The sequence below is a fragment of the Colletotrichum fructicola genome, assembly GCF_000319635.2.
Source record: "Colletotrichum fructicola Nara gc5 chromosome Unknown KSG_Nara_v1_contig02, whole genome shotgun sequence".
NCBI lineage: Eukaryota > Fungi > Ascomycota > Sordariomycetes > Glomerellales > Glomerellaceae > Colletotrichum > Colletotrichum fructicola.
Window position 1 is genome coordinate 2,669,319 of NW_027094052.1, and position 27,381 is coordinate 2,696,699.

Sequence of the window (27,381 nt, forward strand, 5' to 3'; positions counted from 1 at the left end):
TCGAGAACATGTAAGCGTACGTGCGTCATCTTGCTGCTACAGGGTCAAAGCTCTTGCTTCGAACCGCGAAGCTCCAAGCTGTTGAGGCTCTGGCGAGATAGCAAATGAGTGACGGCCAAGATACCTTCAGACGAGCCTGGAACGGAAGCCTGTCACAGCGGCATATGCTTCCAGTTTGCTTCCGGGAGCTTGCTTCAGCGCGGCCAATCATCCTTGCTATGAAAATGAGAAAGAAGATAAGTAGGGGCTCTGCGCTGCTGTTCATACCGACAGTTAGTATCAACACCAGTTAAACACACTTCAACGGTAAATCGACACGTCACAACACTATGGCACCAGAAATCAAGAACGTCGCCATTGCCGGCGTAAGTCCTCCCTGTCCAGTACCCTCCTACCAACTAACAAGCCCAGGCTGCCGGTAACGTGGGCCCCCACGTTCTCAAAGCTCTCATGGACACCAACAAATTCAGCATCACCATCCTCACGCGCAAAGCCGGCTCTCACGAGTTCCCCTCCAGCTGCACCGTCAAAGAGGTAGACTACGAGTCCCTCGACTCCCTCACCGCCGCCCTCAAGGGCCAGGACGCGTTCGTCAACTGCACGAGCAACTTCGACCCCAAGGCCGCGACCCGCGTGGTAGACGCCGCCGTCGCCGCCGGCGTGTACCGCTACATCCCGCCCGACTTCGGCATCGACCCCAACAAGGCCCACGTCCCGGAGCTGCCCGTGTTCGGCATCAAGGCGCTGACGCGCAAGTATATGGAGGCCAAGGCGCAGGAGGTGGGCGACAAGTTCACGTGGACCATCATCGCCAATGGACCGTTCCTCGACTGGGGCATCCGGTCGACCTTCATGGGCTTCGACGTCAAGAAGAAGAAGATCACGTACTTCAACGACGGCGACAACGTGGTTCCCTACACGAACCTCCCCGACGTCGGAAAAGCTGTCCTCGGGTCGCTGACGAACCCCGACGACTCGGCCAATCGCATCATCTATGTGCATACGATCAACAAGTCTCAAAAGCAGCTTGCGCAGCTCGCGAAGGAGGCGATTGGCGGGGAGTGGGAGGAGATCAAGACGGATATGGACGCCGTCTATGCGCAGTGCATGGAGCAGATCAAGAAGGGCGTCATGACCCCTGACGTCTTGATCCCGCAGATTCCGTATGCTTGCACAAAGAAGCATTATGCCGCTCCATGGGAGAAGAGCGATAACGCAATGCTGGGTGTGAAGGAGTGGAGTGACGAGGAGGTGAAGACGCTGTTCAAGCAAATTGACAAGGAGTAGAATGGCAAATGCCTTAAAATCAGAATTACTGCTGAGACTGTATCAGAGACGCCACTGCAACTGCTTCGATTGTGTCGAACCATGCCATGCGTCCCCAGTTAGAAGTGAATCAGAGCAATGAGCATCTAATAAGTTGCCTTTTGGAACGCTTCATCGCCTGCGAGGCGTTTCCAGGCAACCGTGATCCCTGGGTGGTTAAAAAACAATCTGACCAAGTATCAGTAGCGGCACCTTCGCATGCTCATAAGGTTACGTACCATGGCACGGCCTCGATGGTATTCTGTTTGACCTGCAGATACTTGCCCCGGCCTAGCTTATGCACACAATTTCTTCTTGACTTCGTGATTGTACAACAGGGCTTGTATCAGCATCTGAATTCTATCTCCTTCATATAAAGTACATGCGAGAGCTTTTCATCAAGAGGGCCCATTCAGGATGCTTTCACTCATGTAGATGCTCTCATCGGAGTGGCATCGGCCACTCCGCGTTGGGTATGCCGTTCCAGACCTCCCCATAACAAATGCATCCAAGCCAGCCCATACCCCACCACGCTGATCATTTCTTTGCTCGTCCTGAGCGTAATATACACAGGTCCTCGGCGGTGGAGAACAGGAATCGAGGGTCACCGAACGAGAGTGAGATGGGTGGACGGAAAGGTGAGCTTCGGGGGGGCATGAGAAGCGTCAAATCGTCTAGTCCGTGCTGTCGAGGCGTGAATTCGTTTACTAAGACAGCAGTATGAAAAAAGAGCTTGCAAAGAGGAGTCGAGTTCGTTGGTGTCGTTTCCTGTCCTCGCCAGAGGACAAACAATTATCGGGTTCGATTAGGAGCGGAGCTTCGGGTTAGGCTCGGCGAACGCCCAGCCTGCCTCGTATCGAGTTTAGAAGGGGATGTTGGGGGTGCCCTGAGCACCAAGAGCCTCCTGCTGCTCCTGGAGCTCCTCGCCACCGGCCTCAATGGAGATACCGACACCAATCTTCGCTTGTTGCTGAGAGAGAGTTAGTACAGGCTCGTGAGTAGAAATACGCATTACATACCGCGAAGTGGTCAACATCGGCGGCCAGAGTCATCATGACAGGGGCAGCAATGCGCTTCTCCAACAAGCAGCTCAGCTTTCCCTTGGAGTCGACCTGGGCACGGAAAGTGGACATTCTGAAGTCGTACTTGGCGCCAATGGTGGTGACACCCTCCTTTTGGAATCCACCCATGACACCTCCAGCACCGGGGACGAGAGACAGAGACAGATCAACACCGGCCTGAACCTTGTCGGAAAGACGTCTCCAGTAAGAGGTGTTCAGAGCACCCTGAGCCTGGAGCTGAGCGGTGGCGATCCAGTCGGCGGACTTGTAGCGAGCGCAGTAGGAAGTAGCGGTTTCGGGTCCCTGGGTCATGGCTTGGCGCTGCCAGACGGTCTCGAGACCGAGGGCAAGCTTGGGGGTAACAGACTGAAGGTAGCTTCCAATAAAGATACCGGTCATGCCGCCCTCGAGGAAGGAGGGGTTGAGCATCTTGAGGGAGGCAGTAAAGTCGTCGCCTGTGTATTCGTTCTCGAACTGAAGCATCTCCTGGCCGGCGCCGGGAGCAGCCTGGAACTGGGCCCTCGACACCAGCTTATCAGACCATCGGTAGTTAAATCGGGTAGAAAGCTGTCCGTCGTTGTCCATGTTTCCTTGCAGGAAGACCTATATCTACGTCAGCGAACAGTTTTCGCGCATAATTGACATGGCGGGGTTTACCAACCTTGCTCGTTCCGTACAGCGCAGCAAAGGTGTACGGGTTCAGACGGTCGCCCATAGCAAACTGGTGAGAAACTTGGAACAGAGGCGACATGCTGAAGGCCTTGGTGAGGTCGGCGCGGAGGCCGGTGAACATATAGTTGCTGAGCAAGACATCGCGCTGGACCTCCTTCGTCAGGTTCTCGGTGGTGCCGGGGTTGGACAGGCCAAGCTTCGCTCTCCTTTCCGAGAAGGAGTTGATGGCATCTGAAAGAGTGTGGGCGACAGGGTTGTTCAGAAGAACATTCTGAATTTGTTGGAAGCTTGCGGCCATGGTTGCGAGAGTCGGCGCGGGCCTGCGTCGAACGAAACCGGGGAATTAAACAGACGGGAAAAGTCTTTAAAGGGAGGGAGAAGTGACCAAAGGGTCTCTGTATCGGGAGGGAAAATACAGATGCGACTGCCCGGGGGACCGATTGAAGCTCGCGCAATGGGCAGGCAGGGTCGATTTGGAGAAGTCGTCGACTCGGAAGCGGGAGTGTTGGATTGGCAGACTGGAGAATAAATTTCTTCCACGCTGGATTACATTACGCACCAGCTGGAGGTCTGGTCGAGCACGAGCCACGGTGCCACGTTGGATTCAACGGGACCACAGAGCTGAGCGCCACAGCCCGGTGGGGGCCTGCCAAAGAGCTCACCTTCAATTGAATCAGCATCACGTGATGCTAGTTACGTCAGGTGCAACAGGGCACTCGATCGGTCCGAAGCTTAACCGGCCCCAGATGTCGGGACTGCCGCCGAGAAGACCCTTGCCTGCATCCGGTACGTTCCCTTGGCCTTTCCCAAGCATTCAGCCCAGAAGGCCTCTTTCTTCGCCAGAGGTGTTAGTAGTCCAAGGACATCCTGCAACTTACCTAACCTTCCTCACCTGCAAAGGTGATTCCCAACCTCCATTGAGTCTTCAGACCAAACCATCGCAACTCTCCTGAGATATCTAGCAAAGCAGACCAACCACCAACGCTGTCTTTTCGAATCCCGGTTGGGCACCCGCCTGCACAGACCACAGAATTTCGGCGAAGGAGGGTCCTCGGCGGTCCAAGGGCTGGCGGCTTAATTCGGAACGGGGGGCAGCTCAGACAGCAGCGTCACTTTCACCGCGACCGCCATCACCGTCCACGAAACACCGACTTCTGCGCGATTTTGTCTTGTGAGATCGGCCCTTGACCTCACCTCGCCCATTTCGTACTCCTGGTCTGGTTCGGTTTCTTGAGGGCCGAAAATCGCCAGTACCAACCACGTCGCGACCCGGCACTGCATCATTGCATCGTCCCCGCTATTCCCCTCCGTAGCGGCCCCTCCATCCGGCGCAAAGGCGGTGCCGTGTATGCCTCTCGACCAACCCGCTCCCACCTCTTGTCCCTCGGCATAATCCTTAATTCGCTTGCCATCCCTCATAGGTGACCAACACATTCTCCGGAAAACTGATCCGTCAACATGGACACTTTGCTGTAAGCTCCTTCATTTTCTTTCGTTTTGCCCTAGGAGAACCCGCCCTCTAGCCTGTCCTCTCCTTGTCCTACTTCACAGCAGCAAGTGCTGTCTCAGCATTGAGATACAAACTTGAGGAGCTTTCCCCGAAGACTTCATCAAGAAGACTTCAAATACAGTCATGCTTTTGCATGGGACAAGTCAAAGGTTTCTCATTATAACCATTACAACAATACCAAATCCTACAGCCCATATGCTCAACCAGTCGCGGTCGAATGTGTTGCCCGGTTCGTCAAGACAAAGGCTCATTGACCGAACCACCCCGCAATATCTATGGCATCCTTCAACGGGTCTTTTGTAAACAAGACATTCTCCTCATACTTCGCGGAAGCTGATGCCAAGAGATTTACTGTTGTGACCAGTCTACATTGCTCCCCTCCTTCTTGGACCTGATTCTGAGTCCAGTAGCATGATACCTGCCTCCTTTACATACAATCATCTCAGCATCTTCATCTCCTGTGTGTTCTATGTACATCTTCCAAGCACTTCATCGTCACAGCGAAGAAAACCACCTCATATCATGGTCTTATCTCTCATAAGCTGACTGATCCCTCGGGGTGCTGCAAACCCTTTTCACGGTCGGTGCCGGAGTCAGCTGAAGAAAAAGTTATTGACATTTCATATTCTGATAGTACCGCCGAGATCGCGGCCAACGCGCCCAGATACCGTCGCAAGAGCTCAACATTCATCGACGGTATCCATGATGTTCCAGAGGACCAGGATATGGCTCCGGCCCAGCTGTACAGCACCATGTCTGGCCGGCTTTTCCACTCGGGCCGTATCGCTATTGTGATGGTGGGCCTTCCAGCTCGTGGAAAGACGTGAGTGCATCCATTGATCGGAAGAAACTTCAGCTAACATAAGCAGCCACATCTGTGTTTCTATGGCGCGTTACCTTGGCTGGTAAGTTTACTTTGGCGGGTCCTTTCGTACTTCTTGCTAAAGGAGCCTGTAGGCTGGGCGTGAAGACGCGCATCTTCCATCTGGGTGACTATCGCCGCGCAACCGTCGGCAAGGGTGGTATTGTTCCCGAGGACTACTTCTTCCCTGACGCATCTCCTCAATCTGTTATTCTCAGACAGAAGATCCTGAAGAAGTGTCGCGAAGATATTTACGCCTGGTTGAACCATGAGAACGGCCAAGTTGCCATCTACGACGCTGTGAACCCCACTGCTGCTGGTCGTCGTGCTTTGGCCAAGGAACTCGCGAAGCACGATGTGCAGGTAAGCTGTACAAGTCTTGCGTCAAGAAGTCCTGCTAATGCAAATAGACGCTCTTCATCGAGTCCTTCGTGGACGACGAGTCCATTCTTCGCGAGAATGCGCGTAACGTCAAAATATCTTCGCCCGATGTGCGTACTGCCCTTGTCTTTCCTCTGCGTCGCTAACCACCTCAGTTTGCTGGTATGGACCCCGATGAGGCAGCGAAACTCTACCTCCGTCGCATCGACATGAAGATACCCGTCTTCGAGACCATGAACGAGAAGGAACTGAACTACATCAAAATGATCAATGCGGGTCGCAAATTCTTCTACAATAACGTCTCTTTTAACTACCTCTCCCACCGCATCGTCTTCTACCTCACAAATCTTCACATAAAGTCTCGCACCACCTACTTCGTTCGGGCCGGTGTCACCAACGAGGAGGACTCCTACAAAGCTGACGCCTCCCTCTCCGAGGAAGGCATCGCCTATGCGGCCCGCATGTCTGAGATCCTCCTCAAGCACCGCGAGCAGGAACACGCCGCCCTCGTTGAGAAGGGTGGACCCTCCGTGCCCCTACGACCTCTCTCTGTCTGGACTTCCACACGCCGTCGCACCGTACAGACGGCCGACTATCTCAAGAACAAGGGTTTCAAAGTCCGCCAGCGCTCGCAAATGAGTCAGATCAACCCTGGCGTGTGCGAGAAGATGTCGGAGCGCGCGATCCGCCACATCTACCCCGAAGAAGTTGAGAAGCACGAGTTGGACCCTTACCACCACAGATACCCCCGCGCAGAGGTAATCTCTCACATGGACATGCATCTGATACTTAGACTAACAATCGCCAGTCGTACCACGACCTCGCCGTCCGCCTCGAGCCCATCATTCTCGAACTTGAGCGCGAGCAGTCCGACCTCCTTATCATCGCCCACGAATCCGTCCTGCGCGTGCTCTACGCCTACCTCATGCATTGCGCCACAATGGACATTCCCACGCTTAAGTTCCCCCGTGATGAAATCATTGAAATCATCCCCGCTGCCTACCAGAACGAAGCCAAGCGCATCCACATCCCCGGCATCGACCCCAAGATCACCCCTGCCTCGCCCGAGGACATCCGCATCCCCGTCCCCGGCAGCCTTCCCGCCAGCGGCAACATGTCGCCCGTACCGGGCCTCTCGTCCCCCCCCACCGAGGTTGTCGAGCGCCCCCCTGAGAAGGTCATCAACACGGCGGCGGAGATGGTTGCTGATCGGCAGAATGACGAGGACTAGATTGCATCATCAGTTGGATGGATTTACATTATGCGCAGGAGAGGTGTTTGATCGAGAGAAGCGGCTTTGTTGCTACTACAGTGGATGGACCGTCTCACGGTCTCGCTCTCGTCTAGCACAGGACACTGAAAGGAAACGGTTAGTATTACAAGTCACATCACCATTAGGTATAGGTCAGGCAGATAAATCTTCATGAATGACGACCCAGTCATCAGAGTATCATTATTTCCAACATCTCAGACCGTGCATGAGGCCTACAGAGTCCCTCATGTTTGTTCGTGGTATCCCAAGTTTTTGACAACGCAACCAACGCCTCCTTCTTCAGCCCACATTGCGCAATGCGCACATGTGTCTCATTCTGTCTTCCCATCTGTAGCCTATGAAACTCCTCGCTATTTTCAGGGCTGAATGCTCTGCATCGATCCTAAGTCCAAAAAAGACATCCAAAGTCATTGACCGCTCATGCGGCCGCCTGTCGCTCGCTCTGTCGTATCGTGCGTCTACATGACCGCGCATTCCCGCTCGGGTTCGCCATCCTTGTTCTTCCTCTTTTCCTTAGACTTGTCTCGCTTATGGTGATGCTTGTGATGGTGTTCGCCCGACTTTCTCTCCTTGTAATCTTTCGAGTCCTTAGATTCCTTGGAGCCTTGCCTGTCGGATTCCGCAATCGGCGTTGGTTCTGCGGCGACATCCTCGATAAACTGCTCTTCTGGAACATGGTCAGGCAAGGGGGCGCTAACAGACGTTGCCAGTGCGTTGCCATTTGCGGGCTCCCGGAGAGGCTCCTTGCTTGTCCGCATGAGCCCTCCAAGTCGAGTCATAGTAAGACTGATGCGCCCCTCGCCTGCTTGGCTTGTTGGTCTGCTCTTGTTGTTCTTCGCCGTGAAACGTGCAGCAGCGCGGGACAAGCGCTGCGCCGTTGTCTCCTCACCGTTTGGTGTGATTGCTGGCGACACGGCCTCAGGGGTAATGGCCGGCGTGCCCAAGGTAGAGTCAGTGAAAGTCACACTTCCGCGGCGAGAATCCTTGAAGCCCAGACCATACGGCTCATCGTCAAGACTCAGACGACTAGGCCTCTCAAGGTCTGATGAAAATCGAATGCTTGGTGCTTTCGGTGGTGAGATGGAGGTGTTCTCGAAATAGTCGCTCTTAGAGGAAGGAAATCCCGAGTTGATGCCCTCTTGCAGGTTTGGCGTTCCAGGCAAGTTGATGCTGACCTTGGACTCATTGTAAGAGGGCGGCTCCGTCTCGGTTTCCTCCGTTGAGGCAACTTCCACCATTGGCACGATCTGGTAAAATAGCAAATAAGGCATCTCGTCCTTCAGTGCTTGTCTAATGTCGTCGACATAGGTGACTCTGCTTTCGATATTCAAGTCGTCAAACTTGACCCATTGCGCTTCTTCATAATCGGGAGGAGGGTCGAGGTCGTGCCGTCTGTTGTCTGTGAGAAGCTTCGGCGCTACTCGTGCGAAGGAAATGTAGTGTCCGCTGTAAAGCGAGTCTCCCCGATGACAGACCACCGACTGGAGGACTAGCTTATACTCCATGCTGAAGCCATTAGGGTCCTCTTCGAGCTGCGTCTCGCCAGCAAGCATGAAGTGAGGCAGTCTCAGACTGTCTGGAATGTCGATGAAGGTATTTTGGCGCTGTGGTATCCCTGAGTTGGTCATCATGTACCGCTTCAGACAAATTCCGACGACAGGCCGTTGGCTGAAGTTCATTGCCACCTCCATGTCGTTCTTGGGCTCCTTGTTTCCAGCGGCATGCCAGGGGATCAGTCTGAAAAACTGCCAGGCAGGGATAGTCACAGCCTTGACCACAGTTGAGCTTGTCCGTCGCGCCTTCTCCAACATGCTTGGCGTGTCGGATTCCGGCTTTTCCTTCTCTTCTAGTACGACTCGCTGGATTACACTAGTTGAGCGGTGTCTTGGGGTGGGACGCGAAGAACCGCTGGGGGATTCTGGCACGCCATTTGGTGCCTGGGAAGCTGTCCAGCGACGTTCGAGAGCTGGCGACAGCTGCAGAGGAGAAGAACTCAAGACGTCTGCTGCCTCAAAGTCGGTGCTACCTTCTGGGGTCACCAGACGAATTGTGTTCTTGTTCGGTGTTGATTGTGCCAGCTCTTTCTTCTCTTCGTGGCTGTCCCTGAGCACATCCACCTGTGTATTGAAGTATTCCTCCAGACAATCTTCCAACCTAATGCCTTTTCCATCGGGATCGGGGGGCACAGCCAGGTTCAGTAAACGTTCGTAGACTAGTTTGTGGTCGTCCTTGTCGTTCTTTCCCTGGTGGAACAAGTCGACTTGTAGCTGTAATAGGGGGAGCTGAAGCGTTTCGGTAATGAAAGCAAAGGCTTCGGAGGTATCTTGTTGTTCGAGGAGCTTGGCGTCGCTCCAGCCGCAGTCGGCGAGAGCATCCTGAATGAGTTTTGTCTTCTACGGTTAGCAACAGTAAAGGGGGTTCAGGCGCAGAACCAGCTTACCATGTCTACGTGGATCATCTCTCCGCTCCTCAGCATGTTCACCCATAATCGCAGTAGTGTGACCAATCTGCGTCTTGGCTCGTCCGTAAAGTCGTTCTTCAGCATGCACTCGAAGGCGTCCAGCTTGGCAAACATTGCAAACAGCAGAGAGTCGAGGTAGCAAGTGACGTTGCCTCTGTTCTCTGCACCGACCATCTCGACCTGGGGGTTGTAGTGTGTGATCTTGCCAGCCATTGCCTTGCACTGCATTTTGATAAATTCGACGGTCTTGTTGACGTCTTGCTTGGCGTATTCGCTGTGCAAAGAATCGCGGATATGTTCTTCGGAGACGTCCGTAACGTTGCTGTCGGCAAGCTTGCTCTTGATATCTTCGACCTGTCGTCGCAATTAGGTCAAGGTGCTGTGGGTAAAATGCGACTTGGCGTACCTTTTGAGACTCCTTCTCCTTCAGCTCCTCGTCGGTTGGTAGTTGGGCGGTGTTGCTCTTGAAAAGGGATCTGAAGGCTTCGGCTGACAGCGGTCGGCTCTAGTGCGAGGGAACAGGTAATTAGCCTCCAGTCCTTCTCGACAGACGAAAACAGCATGTGAAGACACGATCATAGCGCCAGGGGTCGCAAACTCACCTTCTGTCCTGGCTCTGAGGACTTGCTCCTGCGATGGGCGCCATTCCTGTCCCGCAGGCTGAGAAACTTCTTGCCCTTCATGGTCGCGGGTTGTGTTGGTGGTGGTGCAAAGCGAATTAGGGGTGATTGAAGCCGAAGAGGCTACTCAACGAAAGCAGTCACCTCAGCGGTCAGGAACCATGATCAGGTCGAAATCGCACCCCCATCAGCCAGCAGTACGGGAGTGGAGAGCAATGGTTGAGAGTAAAGAATGTATGCCAGGAGGTATGGAGGGGCTCTGGCGCGTCTCGGCGGGGCAGATTTTCGCAGGTCGCAAAAGACGGGGCTGGATGATCAGGCCTGGACTTTTCCATCTGTCAGCGTATTTTGTACGAGCGACGGGACGCTGCTGCATGTGCTGCAAAAAGGGGAATTGCTGACTTGCAACGGTCGTATGTTGGTGTCAAACGTCGCTCCTTAGGTAGAAAGAGTATGCAGAACTAAAAGGCAGGTCGTAAAAATACTGAGAGAAAATGTCGATGTGGTGGTGTTGGTCGATACCGGGGGGACAGCTGAAGCAATTAAGGTAGCGAGCCCTTCACTCAACAGGCGCCGTAGTGTGCCAACCCGTTACAGCCAGCAGGCGATAGGGACAAGGAGGAGGATCCAGGGTCAGATGGTGGTTCGCGGATTTTGGCTCGAAAAATTCGGGGTCCAGGGTGGCCAGGTCTGGTAGGGCCGCAGGTGGCACCTTGCGGTGGAGATCGCCTAAAGGCCCAGGTACCGGCACGACAAAGCTTGGGCGCACCGGTACTTCCAACCACTAGAAACTGTCCTCCTGGGCACCTGGTGCTCCTTGCGGACTTGCCCGTCAGTTGACTCGGGAGCCTGCCCGGGCTGGGAGTGCCTTGGCCGACAGCCCGCGGCGGCAAGGCGGACTTTTCGCTGTTCGACCCGATGAACACAACCTGCTTCTACGTCCGTCAAGGAATGACCGTGACTCCGAACAGCTTACCAACACCAACACGTGTGTACCTGTTCGTTGATCTAGGTTACTAGTTTGCAAGCGACTTGGCGGACGCTGTGGGTGGATGCAATAGGCAGAAGAGAAGCCAGAATCTTCTGCCTGTCTCTCTGTCTCCCCGGGCTGCCGCGTTTCTTACATATGACCTCGCCTAAACCATGAATAAAGGTTGCCTGCCCCAACATCCAACATCCACGCGAGGTGTCATACGTAAGGCCTGTCCATCGTGGGAGCAACATCCGAAAAAGATCACGCCTCCCGAGTCCCTAAGATGAAAGTGGCAATTCATCCATCATATCAACCACAAGTCATTCGATCCCCTGTCCCAACTCTGGATAGCAGTCCGGACCCTTGGCGTGGCGGGGGAAAAGCACACCTTCGGCTGGACCAAAATCTCCTTAGGTCTCGCTCTTGTTTCGTGAGGCGTGTAAATGGCTGCAATGATACCCTCTGGCACACGTCTTGGCGCGTCCTTTACTTGCGCAGATCCGACCTCATGGCTCTGTGGCCCATGCTTCTAGTTTCAACAGCCCCCATGACCCATAACCCCGTCTGTGTTCTTGATTTGCAGAGAACAGACTTAGTCCAGCCTGGTTGAAAGAACAGACGAATTGCCAAAATAGAATAGCTCGCCTGCATCACCTCTCCCCTCACTCAGCCCAGCAGCAAGCCCCAGGAGGCTCAACTGTAATCCGCAACTCTAATCTACTACCCAGTGCCAGGGTATGCCACCACGGCCACGAAGCTCAACGTGTACAACGCGCCAGACTTGTCATTCAACGGGTTGCCCGTGGCCTAAAGTTCCGTGGCGCAATATGTCACTCACAAGCCCCCCGTGGTCGGTCGGTTAGACGTTGGATGTGACACTAAACTCGAACCCGACGAGAGATGCGCTCCGCGTAAACCGCATACGTTCGCATTCGTGTCCATCTAGGGTGTACAATCAGGCAACCTGCATGGTAGCGCGCCGCCTCCCATCATCGAGATGTACAATGCTCACCTTCCCTATCCCTTCGTCCCGTCTTTTCCCTTTTGCTGATCGTGCGTATGCGCGTCTTGAGAGCTTGCTCTGCATCCTCTGCCCACCTTGTCAGCTCGGTACGAGAAAGCCAAACACATCGCTTCCCAACTCTACAGCGCTTGATGACCCATGAGACTGGTGACTGTCAATTCAGCTGAGGGGCCGAATGATCGCTGCTACGTAATCCAGGGACGGCGTGAGCGACAAACATCCGCTCCTGCAGAAAGGATCTTCGGCGCCTCGCTAGAATCCGATGGGCGCTGAAAGGAAAGACGATGGACGACGGGCGGCGGCCTGATTGCAGATGACGACAGTACACCCTCTCCCACGAGGACTGAAGGCCCGAATGTCCGCCGCGCCCGGAAGCCCACTAGAGTCGGGTGCTGCTGGCCCTCCCGTCCGGTGATGTAACAAAGTCTCCTTCGGTGCGTTCGGTGTTAGTGCTGGCGAAGCAGGGATGCCTCACCGTCCAAGTGCGATAAGATAAGACCGGGAAGATCAAGCCACATCTTATCCGGGGTCGTCCCGCACTAAGCACTCCAGCCACACGTGGCACGGACCTGTCTTGAACATTTCGAGATTGAAATTTCCAGCATCGCGACATGCCCTCGTAGACGTGGTGAGGCTTGCGACAGTACACACGACAGACCATGGCCACACTACGGGAAAGCTCCCGCTTAGGTCGGGCCATTTACAGGCAGCGCTCGCCATGGCAATTGACGCCTCTCGTCGCCCAGCGATGCGCCGCCACCAGCGCTTCAAAGGCGGCTCCCGAACTGGCTGACCTTGAGCCCGCTTCGTCCATAGGTGTCCCAGGACCAGACGAGGCCGCCGCGAAGGCATACGATACGGCGAAGCGCATCTCCGAGAGGCCACAGCAGCTTCCCGGAAAGAGGCATGTCCCTGTTTCCGAAAGATCAGTGCACAAGCAGAGTACTGACATGCCATGAACAGATACCAATTCCACCCCCCAAAGTACGACCGCGGCCCGCTGCACCCCGTTCAATCACCACCCTCTACCGACCCCACGGCACGAGACTTCGTTCCCGGTCCCTTCAACCTTCCTCGTCTGCGCCAGACCTACGAGTCCACTGTCGCCTCCGACCTGTTGACAATGACCTACCTCCACAAGCCCCCGGGAACCCCAGACCGTCCGGAGCGCGAGCGACTACGTGAGTGGGACGACTCCTCGCCGTACAACATCAACCGTCCCCGCCGCGGTCCCAGAGGAGGAAGCAAGCTGGACCTTCTCGAGAAGAACGTCACCTGGCACAATATCCCCCAGATCAAGGCCGTCTCGCTGCATGCCTTCATGCCCGGTAGCAAGATGCCCCACGGCACGCTCAACGTCGCGCGGTCCGTTATCCAGTCCATCAGCGGCTCCTGCCCCGAGATCACTGAGGTCACAACCAACGTCGTCCAGTGGAAGATCCGCAAGGGCGACAAGGCCGGTGTCAAGACCACCATTTACGGAAACCAGGCCCTCGAGTTCCTCGACAAGCTCATCAACCTTGTCCTGCCCAAGATCAAGGACTGGCCCGGCGTCGAGGCCACCACTGGTGACGCCAACGGCAATCTCTCCCTCGGTCTGAAGCCTGATGACCTTGCGTGGTTCCCCGAGCTCCAAATCAACTATGACATGTACCCCGCCAGGGTGAGTTAATTCAGCTGCCTATAATGTATAACCTCCTCTTTTGCTGACGACACCTTGAAGCTCATTCCAGGCTGCCATATTCACATCCAAACGACTGCCACGTCAAACCGACAGGCTAGGCTGCTGCTCCAGGCCCTTGGTCTTCCGTTCCATGGAAAGTTCAGGGATTGAGCGGCGGTTGTGCAAGGGTGTGTCCAAATAAAACAAAAATGCACAATACCAAATTACTAGAAATCTTGTAAACGAACTGTACCAACAAAAAAGGTCACTCCCAAACACGTTGACGAAGTGTCATCTGGATGAAATTACTTCCATTTCGCAATCGTGAATCTCATTTACGAAGTAGTGATCATCTAAGCCCATTTTCCCATTTTTTTGGTCGTCCCGTACGTCAGAATCCCCTAAGTCGTACCGCCCCAAACGCCGTCCATGTAAGCCTATACCGAATTCTCTAATGTTATCTCTCTATGCCGTGATCTTGGCTCTAAGCCCGTCCATGACCTTGTCAATCTCATCCATGTTGACGGCTTCAACCTTTCCAGAAGAGTGAAGGCCCTTCTTGGCCAGCTCGTCCGTGAAAAGGTCCATGGCGGGCTGGTAATTCCTCACAGCGGAGCTGAGGGCGTAGAGTGCCTTCCTCCTCACGGCCTCCTTCTCGCCGTCCTTGGTAGCTATCGACACAAGAGTGGGGATACCAGCATCGCCCATGGCGAGCAGGCGCTCCTGACTGGGCTCGTTGTTCTGAACGGCGGTGCCAATGCACCAGGCGGCCATGCGGCGCATGTCGTGCTCGTCGTGGGTGAGGCAGCTGAGAAGAGGGGACCACAGAGCGAGGTTGGCCATGTTGTTGGCGTTGTCGAGGTTCTCGATGAGCTGCTCAAAGTTGTCAAAGGCGACAAGCTTGTTGTCGAGAGTCATCTCTGGGTCGGTCGAAGTGATAGCCTCCATGGAGGCCTTCATGAGGTCAGCGTCGCTGGGGCCGCCGCCGAAGAGGGCCGCGATAGCCTCGGGGTTGAGGTTGCTGGAGGGTGCACGGGCAGCCTGCTCGTTTTGGGCGGTTTCACCGTTTTGGCCGCCGGTCTCTTGGTTCTCAATACTCCATTTGAGGAGCTCGTTCAGGTTTCTGTCCATGATGCAAGTTGTGGTAGGCTGCTTGTGCTTGTGAATGTGTTGGTTTTAACAAATGCGTCAGATGCTTCGTAATAAGTTCTTGTGAGTTGTCGAGTTGAAATGGTTCTCGTAGGGGTATATGAGTTGATGTCGTTGAATCACATAAGATTCAAGAACGTTCATCGACTCTCACTGAGAATCTCATCAACACCTCAAAAAGTTCTCCATAACTCAGGGCCCTGGTCACTGCTCTGACTGGCTGCACTGACTGTTGCCCTTTTCTGGAACCTTCAAGAAGGTTTCTTATCTCAAAAAGGATTAGCGCAGATCGCACGTGAGAGCCCTGATCAGGGCCAGCTCAGTGCACGTTTATGCAGATTGGCGGTTGAAACTTGGGCAGAAAACACACGTTGACCGCAGCGTTCCGACCCATTGCCAACACTTCCTGCCCAAGATCGGATCATTAAGCATGCTGAGTTGGCATTTCCCGCCTGCCAGTCATAATTGAGGGTGTATCGTAACTCTGGAGTCCCCATTTCCGTGCCGTTGAGGGATGAGTGATGAGTTGCTGATGCTCTACGGTGGTTGGTGAAGAACCAAAAAAAGTTCCCTGCCCCACCATTGAGAATGTGGTGCCCCTCATTGCCGCTTTAAGAGATGAGGGAGCTTCCCTGAGCTAGCGGCGTGCGGCTTGCTGACAGCTGAGCAGTGAGCGATGAAGTCACTCGAGTTCGCAGCGAGAAGCAACTCTGTTGGTTACGTTGCATCCAATTGCGTTTCTAACGTCAGACTTGACTCCTTCAGCCTTGCATCTCGGCCAGACTCAATTCTTTGGTTCTCGCTTGCTCTGGTGTGCAATGCTCAAGTTGCGGCAACATACTGTTTATGCGTTCCCCCGTACACAGAACGAAGATGACAGGTTGCGATCTGGACTAAGTGCCCGATCAACGGAGACACCGCCCGGCAGCCCGAAGCTCAGCCACACTGGAAACGTATTGTGTTCCTCGCACCGTTTCTTGTTGGGGATCCCACACGAGGCTCGAAACGCAGCGCTGGATAGCTGCACATTCGCCTCAAAGGCGAGAGCGAGCTGGACATCAATCAGAATGCGATAGGGGGATGCGAGGCTGGTTGCCAGGCCACTGGCTTGCAGCCGGCTACCTTTGACCCCAGCCGTCGTTCCCGCAAAAGTTTCCCATACGCGGGTCTTCAATTTGGACCGTGAGAGCCGCGTTGACACCCCTGAGAGTACGGCCCTTGCAGATGGCAGGGCCGTCGGTGTCGGTGTCGGCGCCTATGTAGGTACCTAGATTGCGATGTGCTTCTTACCGTCTTTGCGCCGGGCATCCATCAATCCACGCAGAGGAAAGGAGAAGCAACTGTTCATGAGACCAAAATAGAAGATGGGAGATGCCTGCTTGGCGCCATCGCCCAAACTCTCTTCTTGCTGACGGGAGAGATGACGTACGACTCGGGCACCGGGAGACGGAAGGATGCTTTTCGTTCACATGTGGTTTGCTGGCCGCTGGCGCACATCCGCCCGCTGCGGCCGTCGTCGAGCATGAACCAAGCCGCGGCGGCGGCGGGCGGGAATCTTCTTGAGTCTCACGTGGGCATCGGGGAACAGGAACAAGAGCGGCCCCCGTTCCACAGTGAAAGAGCGAGCGAGCAAGTAGACGGGACGGTCACGGATCCGCGATGCTGTGCCGCGACCTTTCCACGGCTCCCTGGCAGGCCTCGCGCTGGCGAGATGGCCTTGGCCAAGCTGTTCCCATGCTCCCATGCTCCCATGCTCAGGCCTGGGTGAACCTTGCATTTTTTATCAGGCGGTAGCGTGCGTGAAGGCGGTCGGTGTGGGGAGGCCCTTGAAGATATTAGACACGCCACAGTCGCCGGGAGGCAACGGCACTGTAGATGGGTCGTGGCTTGGGCGGTCTCGATTGGCCCGTGGTGGTGGTTGTGGCCATGGAGGTGAGCGTGCGTGTGTGTCTGTCTCTTGTCCCTCTCTCACCGTCGGTTTCAAGCTGCCTGCCAGGTACGGATGGCGAGGGTGACGAATGCTCGTTGCCGCCAGCGGCGTAAATGCGCTGCCTGGGCGTCTAAGTCGCTACCTGGATAAGACGAAGGGCTATGATGGCTGTTGACAGCAAAGACCATCTCGGATAGGTAGAAGCGTGATCACGGGCAGCCCGAATAAAGAGAACTGTGCGGATAGAAAAGTGAAGGGTTCTGCGCGGTCAAAAAGAGGTGCAATACGACAGCAAATTCCAGGCCAAGTCTCGACCTCGAATATCACCGACTTCGTCTCGCCCTGCAGCAGCTTGCAGCGCGTCTTCTTCCTCCTCCCCCCAGCCACCAGCAATCCCAATCCCTCCAGCGGCCCAGGCCGGACGAAAAGGACACAACAGACCAGATACCTCGGACATTGCGGCTGGTCTCACCAAATTGAAAGGTACCATCGCAACTTAACTGTCCCCATCCAGCGGCGAATTGCTCCTGCCACCTGCCTTCGCTCCCGTACCCCACCACACTACTTGCCCAATCCAAGCACTGAGCAGCGAGAGCAGCAAGCACGGGCCTCATTTAGCCCTTAAAGCGGCAACCCAGTCCCCCGAGGGAACTGCAACTTTCTGCCACTTGTACAGTGTCGCCTTTTGCTCATCATTGCTGAGGTGTGCTGCACCTGCTTCCCGCCTGCCTGCCTCTACCCAGAAATCCACCTTTGCTTGCCCAGCAGCCCCCCATTCGCTCTCCCACAAGTCGGGTTAGTAGGTCTCCTTCTGACATCCACGCCAGCGCACGACCGCCAGCCAACGAGGCCTCAGCAGCACCGCTCCGCGCACCGCTACCGCTTCCACGTCCCAGGCCTTCGCTCTCACCGCACACCACTCACACTGTGCTGGCCATTCCCACTCTTCTCCTTCTTCCCCCCTCCTCCACCCAAAATCGACTACCTCTCATCTTCCCGTAACCTTTCCCACTTTCGACCTCACCACCCATCGACGTGCTCTCCCCAAGTTCTCTGCCATCCGCTCAGGACTTTGTCAGTTCCATCTCGCTCGCACGATTCCGGAATCGAGTGAGCTTTCCTTGTTACTATCTTCTACTCTATTTCCCCCGTCTTAACGACCACATAATTCACAATGGAAGGTACGTGACGCCATCTCCTTTGCCAACTCAATGGCCCTCCGAAACGATCGATGCCTTCGCCGCCGGCTCTCGTCGCGATGCTCGGCATCCCTCATCCTGCGTCTGCTTCCAGGACATAATCGCTGACTTGTTTCCGCATCACAGAGGAGGTTGCTGCCCTCGTTATCGACAATGGGTAAGCTGTCCCCGCCGTCTCACCGACCATTCCGCCTCATGGGTTTCGTTGGGATCTGGCCAACGTCAGCTCTCCTGATAAACCCATTGGCTCTCCATCCATCGATTTCATATCCATACCGATGAATTTGAATCTAACTAGAGCCTAGTTCGGGTATGTGCAAGGCCGGTTTCGCCGGTGACGATGCGCCCAGAGCTGTCTTCCGTAAGCCCCCCCATCCGCAGACCGCAGACCGCAACCCGCCTCTTCAGGGGGTACTCAGATTTGCGGTCATCAATCGGCGTGTGCTGTCGATGCTAACCACCACGTAGCCTCCATCGTCGGGCGCCCTCGCCACCATGGGTATGTCTGCTTCTCGCCCTCGCTGCGGTAATTTCCGCCCTCCGCGCCGCGATCTAACATGTGAATCAGTATCATGATTGGTATGGGCCAGAAGGACTCGTACGTCGGTGATGAGGCACAGTCGAAGCGTGGTATCCTGACGCTCCGCTACCCCATCGAGCACGGTGTCGTCACCAACTGGGACGACATGGAGAAGATTTGGCACCACACCTTCTACAACGAGCTCCGTGTCGCCCCCGAGGAGCACCCCGTCCTCTTGACTGAGGCCCCCATCAACCCCAAGTCCAACAGAGAGAAGATGACCCAGATCGTTTTCGAGACCTTCAACGCCCCCGCGTTCTACGTCTCTATCCAGGCCGTCCTGTCTCTGTACGCCTCCGGTCGTACCACCGGTATCGTCCTCGACTCCGGTGACGGTGTCACCCACGTTGTCCCCATCTACGAGGGTTTCGCTCTTCCCCAGGCCATTGCCCGTGTCGACATGGCTGGTCGTGACTTGACCGACTACCTCATGAAGATTCTCGCTGAGCGCGGTTACTCTTTCTCCACCACTGCCGAGCGTGAAATCGTTCGTGACATCAAGGAGAAGCTCTGCTACGTCGCCCTTGACTTCGAGCAGGAGCTCCAGACCGCTTCCCAGAGCTCCAGCTTGGAGAAGTCCTACGAGCTTCCTGACGGTCAGGTCATCACCATTGGCAACGAGCGTTTCCGTGCTCCTGAGGCTCTGTTCGCTCCTTCCGTCCTTGGTCTCGAGTCTGGTGGTATTCATGTTACCGTCTTCAACTCCATCATGAAGTCCGATGTCGACGTCCGTAAGGACCTGTACGGCAACATTGTCATGGTAGGTGCCACAAAACATCAGTCCCTGAAGTCGCAAGCTCACGAAGTCTCAGTCTGGTGGTACCACCATGTACCCTGGTCTCTCCGACCGCATGCAGAAGGAGATCACTTCTCTTGCTCCTTCTTCCATGAAGGTCAAGATCATCGCTCCCCCCGAGCGCAAGTACTCCGTCTGGATCGGTGGTTCCATTCTGGCTTCCCTTTCTACCTTCCAGCAGATGTGGATCTCCAAGCAGGAGTACGACGAGAGCGGTCCCTCCATTGTCCACCGCAAGTGCTTCTAAGGTACATAACAAACTGTCGAGAATCGCAAGGTACATGCTAATCATCACTAGCGAATTACTTCCCAAATCAATTCCTCACCCTTCCGAAAGCACATCGATCCCAAAGAGGTCACGAGCGGTGCAAGGTCTCCCCGGCGTTGCATGTATCGCAGTACGGTCTCATATTGGCGAAAAGTTGGTGACATGGTCAAGAAGTTTGGGTCGACCCTTCTCCCGAAAGATCTGGTCCTTGTTTTGTTGCAGGGTGCGCGTGGGCGCGTATAGGGGCGGACACGTTTACACCTGAGGTCGATCATACAATACACTTTGCTTACAGTTCCCTTTTGGTTCCCAATGATCGGTGTGCTTTGACCCACGTGATACATATTGCACTGGAGAATAGATGTGCTGGGTTGCAATTTGATATTGGCTCTAACCTACAGATTGCCGGTGGCAACCAGGCTGTTGGGTGGATGTGGGAAGCAATCGAAGGGTAGGGATGACGGAGACAAACACATCCTACGACTAGACGAGTCATTACGGGATTTCAAATAAAGCACTTGTGGTGCCTGTGGCATGTGCCATTGAATTGTCATTTACATTTTCGCATTTGTGAATTCTATGGTTTGACATCCATGCTCGGAGCGTTCGTCCGTTCTTCAATTGGCGGCTCTACCGCTTCAGCCTCCGGTTCGGCATCTCCGCTGTCAGTCTCTTCTGTTTCCGCCTTGTCTTCCTCCAGCTTGCGATACTTCCTCTTGCTCTTCTTCGCCGCACTAGCCGCCTTTTTACGTTTCATCTCACCCACAATTGCTGACCGGCTCTGGTCTCCATTCTGGAGGTCGTCGAGCTTCTGCGCCAGAAGCTCGCGGGCAATTTTGCGGTTCTGGGACCTGGATCGAGTGGCCTGGGACTTGACGACGATGCCGGTGGGTATGTGTTTGAGTTGTACGGCCGAGCTTGTCTTGTTCTGTATGGGGTGCGTTCGTCAGTTATGTGTCGTGCACCCTTGAACCGCCCGAATCATGGGTTCACAAGGAAGTTTTGCTTTTCATTATCAGACGTACAATTTTCTGTCCGCCCGGCCCGCTTCCCTTGAGGTAGGACTCCTCGATATCCGAGTCTGGAGGGGGCTTGGGCCGGGGTGGCATCTCGTGCTTCTTCAGCGCCGCGGCGGGGCATGCGCTGAAGCGTGCGACGAGAGCGGCCCTCGCGGCAGGGAAGCTTCTCCCGCCCCAGCTCCCGCCGCGCATGAAGACGCTCGAGCTGGCATTGCGCGCTGTGGAGAACACGGGGGCGAGGAGACGGGTCAGAGGTAGAGCGGGAGGCATCGTCTGCGCCGGGCCATTGTCTGTGGGTTGGGATGAGGTTTCGAGAAGCGTCGTTGCGCGAGGCGAGCGATACTAGGCTTGGCTCCGATGATGAGAGCTTCGACGTGCCAGCTGCCGGCCGGCTGCTTCCGCGTAATGGTGCACCCGAAGGGCAGTTGGCCAATCAGGGTGGTGTGTTATTCATTTCGAAAGAGTGGCGGATCGGCCTTCTGTAGAGTGGTCCCCGCTTTTGGTTCGCTGGCGGTGTGGGTTCCAGTGTGAGTGAGGCTGTCTTTTTTTTTTCTGATGCGGATCGGTCGGTCGGTGCGCTGAGTGTTTGTCGCGTGGGCCCGGTCCAAGGCCAATTTACTGATAAGATTTGGTGACCTCCCTCCCGCCGCGACCGATGTTCCGCTGAACCTCCTAAACCACCTACCGCACGCAATTCACGACTCAACACCACTTTGCTCGGTCCCACGGCGTCGAGACGGGTTTCTGTTCTTCTAGACTTGGGTGACTTGTTTTCTTCGAGGAACATTCGGCGCACACGCATTTGAGTTCTATACGACGCCACTGTCGAAAACCAACCATCCGAGCGCAAGACACGAAACGAAACCTTTGACGAGATCACCATGTCGGCCCTCCAGTCCTTCAGCAAGTGGCTGCACCTGAAGCAGTACCAGATTGAGGTCACCTTCAGCGTTTACATCTTCACGCCTCTTGAGAAGTTCATTTTCTGTACGTTTCTATAGTCTAACCCGTGCTTCGGCGTTCTACCCCCTTTTTGCCCCCAAGATCCATGGTGTCATTTCATACCGAACTATCCGGGTTGGCTAACCAAAGCTTCGCGCGCGACAAACAGACACCTTCCTCTTCCTCCTCAGCAGTCTGACCATCATCGCGACCATCTTGTACCTCCCCCAGCACATCGCCTTCATCCTGAACCGCGCGTGGTTCTACATGCACGGCGACCCGATCGATGCGGTCGTCGCCGCGGTGGAGGTCACCAAGGCCGCGGTCGAGAGTTTGATGTCCGAGTCGACTACGACGGCGGCGGCTGCGCTCGCCAAGGAGACGGTTGAGATTGTCAAGGAGCTGTAATCAGGCTTTTTGTTCCTTGCCCCCACGAGCAATCATGGCATGATGTCGACTACGGGAATGACGAAGTGATGGATGAGAAAGAGGGGAAGCAGAGTAATATTAGCGGCAGTGCTGAACGTCTGATGAAGAGCTCGAAGGGCGTGTTGGCGTGGGGCTAGCCGTGGCATGCGTGATACGTGTAGGCGTTTTTGGTTTTGGTTATGCGGACCAGTTGGACGACACTAATATAAAACTCGTACATGCGGCGACGCATGTTTAATCATACCCTCATATATAGATCTCAATGGAAAAGCCTACCCTTGCAAGGGAGTTGGATTCATTCGTTTGTTGGGCTTGGTGCGCTAAGGCTGGTGAAGCTGTATATCCTCAGGGAGCTATCTTCGCCCGCGATGGCCAGTTCGTGTCTGGCATCTGGACTTTTTGACGGGCGCCATGAGAGCTGGGCGACTGGTTTGGGAAGGCAAAATCTAAACAGAATTAGGTGGGTGATGTTGGGCATTCATAGGGGAAACTTACTGCGGTGCCAGTTGGAGTGTTGCAGTCGATTGGAAGCTCTCAGGGGCCAAGGTATAGATGGAAATCTTCCCTGACTCTGTGCCAACCGCAAGGATCAGTTCACCTCCGGGGCCTAGTCTGCCGAGGAAGTCGACAGCCGTGACGGGGCCGTCGAATGCGATGCTCGATGCGAGCGTAAACTCCGTCTTGCCACCATCTTGGGTTTTGCTAGCCCAAACATTGGCCTTCTTATCACGTCCTGCCGTGACAAACACTCTAGCATCTGTGGATGGAGCCCAGGCGGCGTCAAGAATCATACGGGTATGGCCTTTCGGATTTGTCTGGAGGAGCTCGTACTTGGAAGATTCTTGCTCGTCCGGTTGGAAGACAGCCCATTGCCTGTCACGTCCGACACTAAGAAGAAAGCGGTCGTCAGGGGAGAAACGAAGCCTAGTGGCTGTCAAAGTATGCGCAGCCAGCGGCGGCTTGACTTCTGTCCAGCGCTCCGTCTCAAAGATGCGGATGACGGCGTGGTTGAGCGAACTCGCTTTGCAGGCACTAGCAATCAGCTCGCCATCGTGGCTGGCCGCGAGACACGAGATTTCGTAGCCGTGGCCGTACAGCTTCTCCGTCTCGGGCCAGAGAGTGTGGCGAGAGAGCGACTCCTCAAAGGGCGGGTGGTCGATGTCGAGCATCGACTTGCGGACGATCGTGGCAGGGTCGATGGCGTCGCGGTCGTAATGGCTGTCAGCCTCAACCTCCACGTCGTCGTCGACCGCATTAATGGCCTTGTTGGAGAGGCCCAAGACAGGCATGTTCGCACCGTCGGGCATCGATTCCGTCACCGTCTGGATACCACCAAGAGTCTGCAGCATCTGTGCCACGGCGCGGGGCTCACTGAAAACACGCATGAGCTTCTCATCCGCGCCGGACACGAATTGGGAGCCGCCGAGAGTGTCGATGCAGTTGAGGTCGTAGCCGTGAATCTGCGGCCGGGACATCTCGTGCCATGAACGCCCGGCAGCGGCATCCCTCTTCCACCGCGCATGGAGGCGGGTCGTCTGGTCGGAGCTCGTGGACATGAGGTAGTCTCCATCCCGCGACCAAGCGATGCCCGTGATGTTCTTTGTATGGCCGGTGATGGCGACTGCGGGCTGCCACTCATCACGCTCTTCGCAGTACACCCAACGTCTCCAGCTGCCCGTGCGGCCGAGGCAGACAACAGACTTACCATCCGGACCCCAAAGACCCGTCCAGAAGCCGCCAATGCTGCCTGTCGCCGTCGTCGCACCCTTCTCTCTGCTGATCTCACCAAGACGAACCATGCTGACCCAGATGCCGGAGGTGGCATCGGCCTCCCACATGGCGAGGGAGTTGTCTGCGGAGACAGAGAGGAGTTGGAGCTTGGAGTCGCGGGTGAACCATCTTGCGCTGTAGATCCAGTCTTCGTGACCAAGAAGAAGAGCTTCGAAAGTAATGGAGAAATCTTTGCCGCCGGATTGTAGGCGGTGGGCTTTGTTGGATGGTGACCTGCCAGGGAGGTAGGCACCACTGGAAGGGTCTGAACCCTCCACTGCGAGGGAGGGAAGTTCTTTGCCCTGATGGAGGCGCCAGAGCCTGACGTACTTGTCCTGGCTTGCTGAGGCTAGCAGAATATCGCTGTTTGGTTCAGAGGTTTCCCATGTGAAATCCAAAGACCGCATCCAGCCCTCGTGGCCGGACAAAGTCGCCTGGAGTTGGAAGTTGATGGTGTCTTCGCCGCCGGTGGCCACGAAAATCTGGATGAAGGTCTTGGTCCCGGCAGCTGCTAGAACAAAGACGTCCTCAGCTTCATCCAAGGCCGTCAGCGCCAGGCATAACGGGAAATATCTCGGCGCGGACTTGATGGTCTGGCGGAGCTGTAGTTGGCCTGAGGTAAACGCCCAGATCTTTATGGTTGCATCAGCAGCCCCTGAAGCCAGGAAAACTTTCTTAGGCGTGCTTCTGGACTTCAAGATTGCTATGCAGTTTACAGGCGCAGTGTGCTCTTGTATCGTTTGAATGCATTCTCCTTGGTTGTTCTTGGGGTCCAGAGCCCAGATCTTCAGTGTTTGGTCATCGGAACCACTGATAATGAGCCTGCGGTCCTCGCCTTGTGCTTGAGGAAGGAACTTGACTGCTTTCACAACCTCTTTATGCCCACTCAGAAGGGTCGTGATACCCTCTGCATTTTCAGACTACTTCTTTATCAGTCAAGAGGCTCTCAGACAGAGGGACGATACAGCGTACAGAAGGCGCCCACAGGGCTATATTGGAGTCAGCACCGAAGGCGAGCAGGCCGCATGGACTCCAGTCAGCGGCAGCAGTCTGTCCATTCGCTCCCGTAGACAGGTACTCGATGGATGGTTGAATAGTAGCCATCTTGTCTGTCCCGCAGCGTTGTTGCGCAGGGCAGGCGAGTGAGTCTTTGGGTTGACCAAATACGACGTTGTGATTGGCTCACGAGCGAGAGTCAAGAGGTGAAGTTGAAATTTTCGTGGTGGGGGCGGGGGGGTTACGGCGGCGCCCTGAGCTTACAGCGCGCTACGCTACAGCGGCCTACCCAGAGCTGTTAGTGTGCCCAAGTGAGTGAGGGGTGGCAGCCGCCCGGTGGGTGGTGGCGCCGCCGCCGCACCGTTGGCTCCACTGACGCCGAGCAGCAGTCGAGGTCTACTGCCGCTGGACTGCCCTGTGCCTGCTCCTGTTCGGCCCCCGTCTGAAAAAACCCCTACCAAACCAACAACTGCACCCAGTTCATCCTTCGTACATCGTCCGTGCCTGAAGGACAAACAAACTCTATTGTGATTACATCTCATTTTCCTCATCTATTCTCCGACGTCGCCTGCGTGCCGGCATTTTTGACCGTCACATATTACCAAAGTCCGAGGAAGAAGAAATGGCGACCAACGCTGCAGATGCGGGGGAGGAGAAGAAGATCAGCCTGGTCGTGGAGTTCTCGTGCGTCCCTCTCTCATGCCCGTCCTTCCATAACGCTGTGCTCTTCCAGAAACCGTCTCTTCCTCGTGAACGTTTTTGCCTGAGACCTTGCCACGAGGATGACTCGGATACGGACCTCATCTGGAATCGCGCGTGCATGTTGCTCAGGTACGAATGCATCACTGACAAGCTCCCTGCAGCGGCGGCCTGGAGATGCTCTTCTCCGACGAGCGGCGTCACTCGCTCTCCATTCCGGCGGTGAACAAGGACGGCAAGCCCGCAAACATTGCCTTTCTGATTGACTATCTATGCGAGAACACCATGAAGGACACCAGGAAGGAGCTTTTCGTCCTCGATGGTCATCTGTACGTCCCAGAGTCTCATCACATCCCCGGGTCTCCATCCTTCAGCATCTCCTGCGTTCTCGCACATCATCTTCAACCTCATCGCTGTCTCTGAACTTCATATTCACACCCCAACGCCAGGGGGGAGCCATGCAAGATGCGCAGACGCATCGCCACTCCTTCCCGAATATCACCAAACCACATATCTCATGCCTCATGCGAATCGGGTGCAACGCTAACGCGGTCATTTTCTAGTCGGCCGGGCATCCTGGCTCTCATCAATGACGCAGATTGGGAGCTCGAGGGAGAGGAGGCGTATGAAGTTCGGAGCGGTGACAATATCCTGTTCGTCTCGACACTTCACGGAGGTTAGAGCAGGAGGGGGCGTGAGCGATGATCGGGCCAATGAAGTCCTTCAGAGCTCGATGTGAGGGGGCCCTGCAATCGCAACGGCCGTACGTCTGGGTCCCTGAGTGCTGCGGACTGGGGTTGACGACTGGGAACTGGGAAGTAGCAAGATGCATCCCCGGCCGCACGGCACGGACGATAGAACGACGTTGAAACCCAGACGCCCTCCCCGGTCTTTCTCCCTTCTTGCAGCCGCATCGCCATTCCATGGGGGGACTGCATACGTTAGTCTGCGGCCGTAACCGCCATCCCGGCGTCCCCAGTCTCCCGGCTGGCCCCGGCTCTCCCCCGGCAACTTGGCAACGGGGAGACGCAAGTCATGCTTCCGCCGTTGGTCTCGCTCCTCCTTTACAAATACACCACATCCCACGCCTTACTATCCCGTCATGTCGTCGCCGCCGCTGTTGCGATGAAACGTCCCCGGGAGTTAATCACCCTGGTCCCCCGCGGGCCTGCAAGTGCGCAACCGCAACCACCTTGCTTGCCGCCATGCCCTGCTGTCTCGTGGTCGCATCGTGGCCGCATCGTGGCGGCAGCTCTTCACCCCTCGTGTTCCCCTTGCTTCCCTCCCCTCGTCGTCCCGGTCGCCCCGGCCTTCCCTGATCGTCATCCCAGACAACAAAGGCCTCTTTCGCTTCGCAGGGCTGCTACCATGCATCGCCGGATTGCGATGCGCGGCGCGGCGCGGGATGGACATCCGGGAAGCCTGTCAAAGTCGCATGCCCGTCGCCCTACCCAAAGCGCTTCCCCTTGCTAGATTGTCCACGCTGGCAAGCCCTTCTGTTGAAAACCAAGTTCTGGGTGCTCTGCAGGGCGGTCGACAGCAGTTCGCAGCCAATGGGTTCACCTTGCGGCCGAGAGAGATGGATGGGAAGTGGGATCTCGGATCAGCGTCCGCCACGTCTTGTACATATGCACCTAAGTAGACGTACGTAAACCGTAACAGGAAATGAAGTGCCCTGCAGCGCCTCTTCTCGCATACTGCAAAGTGCACCCTTTCCGTTTCGTCAACCAAGCCTTTTGGTCTAAGCCCTCTCACCTGGGGATGCGTCTGTTGAGGCGGGCAAAAGGCTGCCACCCCAA

At 55.6% G+C, this 27,381-nt stretch overlaps 12 protein-coding genes across 12 annotated transcripts; 7 read left to right on the plus strand and 5 right to left on the minus strand.

Annotated features, from left to right (window-relative positions):
* Positions 1-329: 329 nt before the first annotated feature.
* PLR_Lp1 (Bifunctional pinoresinol-lariciresinol reductase) lies at positions 330-1,287 on the plus strand (the record flags this gene model as incomplete). Its single annotated transcript, XM_032033976.1, has 2 exons — positions 330-365; positions 412-1,287. The coding sequence occupies 2 exons, from the start codon at positions 330-332 to the stop codon at positions 1,285-1,287; spliced, it is 912 nt and encodes a 303-aa protein (XP_031887006.1).
* Positions 1,288-2,167: 880 nt separating this feature from the next.
* tom40 (Mitochondrial import receptor subunit tom40) lies at positions 2,168-3,336 on the minus strand (the record flags this gene model as incomplete). The annotated part of the gene is made up of 3 exons (XM_032033975.1): positions 2,168-2,275; positions 2,325-2,969; positions 3,028-3,336. 3 exons carry the CDS (start codon positions 3,334-3,336, stop codon positions 2,168-2,170), a joined length of 1,062 nt encoding a protein of 353 aa, XP_031887007.1.
* Positions 3,337-4,496: 1,160 nt separating this feature from the next.
* Positions 4,497-7,022, plus strand: CGGC5_v003488 (putative 6-phosphofructo-2-kinase/fructose-2,6-bisphosphatase; the record flags this gene model as incomplete). The annotated part of the gene is made up of 7 exons (XM_032033973.1): positions 4,497-4,510; positions 5,183-5,371; positions 5,418-5,453; positions 5,506-5,773; positions 5,821-5,901; positions 5,947-6,549; positions 6,600-7,022. 7 exons carry the CDS (start codon positions 4,497-4,499, stop codon positions 7,020-7,022), a joined length of 1,614 nt encoding a protein of 537 aa, XP_031886883.1.
* A 500-nt stretch (positions 7,023-7,522) lies between these two features.
* Positions 7,523-10,208, minus strand: CGGC5_v003489 (uncharacterized protein; the record flags this gene model as incomplete). The annotated part of the gene is made up of 4 exons (XM_032033972.1): positions 7,523-9,454; positions 9,505-9,879; positions 9,932-10,030; positions 10,128-10,208. 4 exons carry the CDS (start codon positions 10,206-10,208, stop codon positions 7,523-7,525), a joined length of 2,487 nt encoding a protein of 828 aa, XP_031886882.1.
* A 2,593-nt stretch (positions 10,209-12,801) lies between these two features.
* CGGC5_v003490 (54S ribosomal protein L7) lies at positions 12,802-13,976 on the plus strand (the record flags this gene model as incomplete). The annotated part of the gene is made up of 3 exons (XM_066151131.1): positions 12,802-13,071; positions 13,128-13,805; positions 13,866-13,976. 3 exons carry the CDS (start codon positions 12,802-12,804, stop codon positions 13,974-13,976), a joined length of 1,059 nt encoding a protein of 352 aa, XP_066009448.1.
* A 294-nt stretch (positions 13,977-14,270) lies between these two features.
* FES1 (Hsp70 nucleotide exchange factor FES1) lies at positions 14,271-14,936 on the minus strand (the record flags this gene model as incomplete). The annotated part of the gene is made up of 1 exon (XM_032033970.1): positions 14,271-14,936. One exon carries the CDS (start codon positions 14,934-14,936, stop codon positions 14,271-14,273), a length of 666 nt encoding a protein of 221 aa, XP_031886876.1.
* A 1,944-nt stretch (positions 14,937-16,880) lies between these two features.
* CGGC5_v003492 (uncharacterized protein) lies at positions 16,881-17,886 on the plus strand (the record flags this gene model as incomplete). Its single annotated transcript, XM_066151132.1, has 3 exons — positions 16,881-16,896; positions 17,187-17,367; positions 17,712-17,886. 3 exons carry the CDS (start codon positions 16,881-16,883, stop codon positions 17,884-17,886), a joined length of 372 nt encoding a protein of 123 aa, XP_066009450.1.
* A 172-nt stretch (positions 17,887-18,058) lies between these two features.
* Positions 18,059-19,970, plus strand: act (actin; the record flags this gene model as incomplete). The annotated part of the gene is made up of 8 exons (XM_066151133.1): positions 18,059-18,065; positions 18,210-18,240; positions 18,389-18,444; positions 18,552-18,582; positions 18,652-19,423; positions 19,476-19,660; positions 19,698-19,707; positions 19,758-19,970. 8 exons carry the CDS (start codon positions 18,059-18,061, stop codon positions 19,968-19,970), a joined length of 1,305 nt encoding a protein of 434 aa, XP_066009449.1.
* A 334-nt stretch (positions 19,971-20,304) lies between these two features.
* CGGC5_v003494 (putative peptide chain release factor-like protein) lies at positions 20,305-21,016 on the minus strand (the record flags this gene model as incomplete). Its single annotated transcript, XM_032033968.1, has 2 exons — positions 20,305-20,655; positions 20,753-21,016. 2 exons carry the CDS (start codon positions 21,014-21,016, stop codon positions 20,305-20,307), a joined length of 615 nt encoding a protein of 204 aa, XP_031886874.1.
* Positions 21,017-21,627: 611 nt separating this feature from the next.
* Positions 21,628-22,096, plus strand: CGGC5_v003495 (uncharacterized protein; the record flags this gene model as incomplete). Its single annotated transcript, XM_032033967.1, has 2 exons — positions 21,628-21,733; positions 21,858-22,096. 2 exons carry the CDS (start codon positions 21,628-21,630, stop codon positions 22,094-22,096), a joined length of 345 nt encoding a protein of 114 aa, XP_031886881.1.
* A 316-nt stretch (positions 22,097-22,412) lies between these two features.
* On the minus strand, positions 22,413-24,991 carry ELP2 (Elongator complex protein 2; the record flags this gene model as incomplete). The annotated part of the gene is made up of 3 exons (XM_032033966.1): positions 22,413-22,563; positions 22,613-24,807; positions 24,860-24,991. The coding sequence occupies 3 exons, from the start codon at positions 24,989-24,991 to the stop codon at positions 22,413-22,415; spliced, it is 2,478 nt and encodes an 825-aa protein (XP_031886880.1).
* Positions 24,992-25,505: 514 nt separating this feature from the next.
* Positions 25,506-26,263, plus strand: URM1 (Ubiquitin-related modifier 1; the record flags this gene model as incomplete). Its single annotated transcript, XM_032033965.1, has 3 exons — positions 25,506-25,567; positions 25,747-25,911; positions 26,146-26,263. 3 exons carry the CDS (start codon positions 25,506-25,508, stop codon positions 26,261-26,263), a joined length of 345 nt encoding a protein of 114 aa, XP_031886879.1.
* Positions 26,264-27,381: the final 1,118 nt, after the last annotated feature.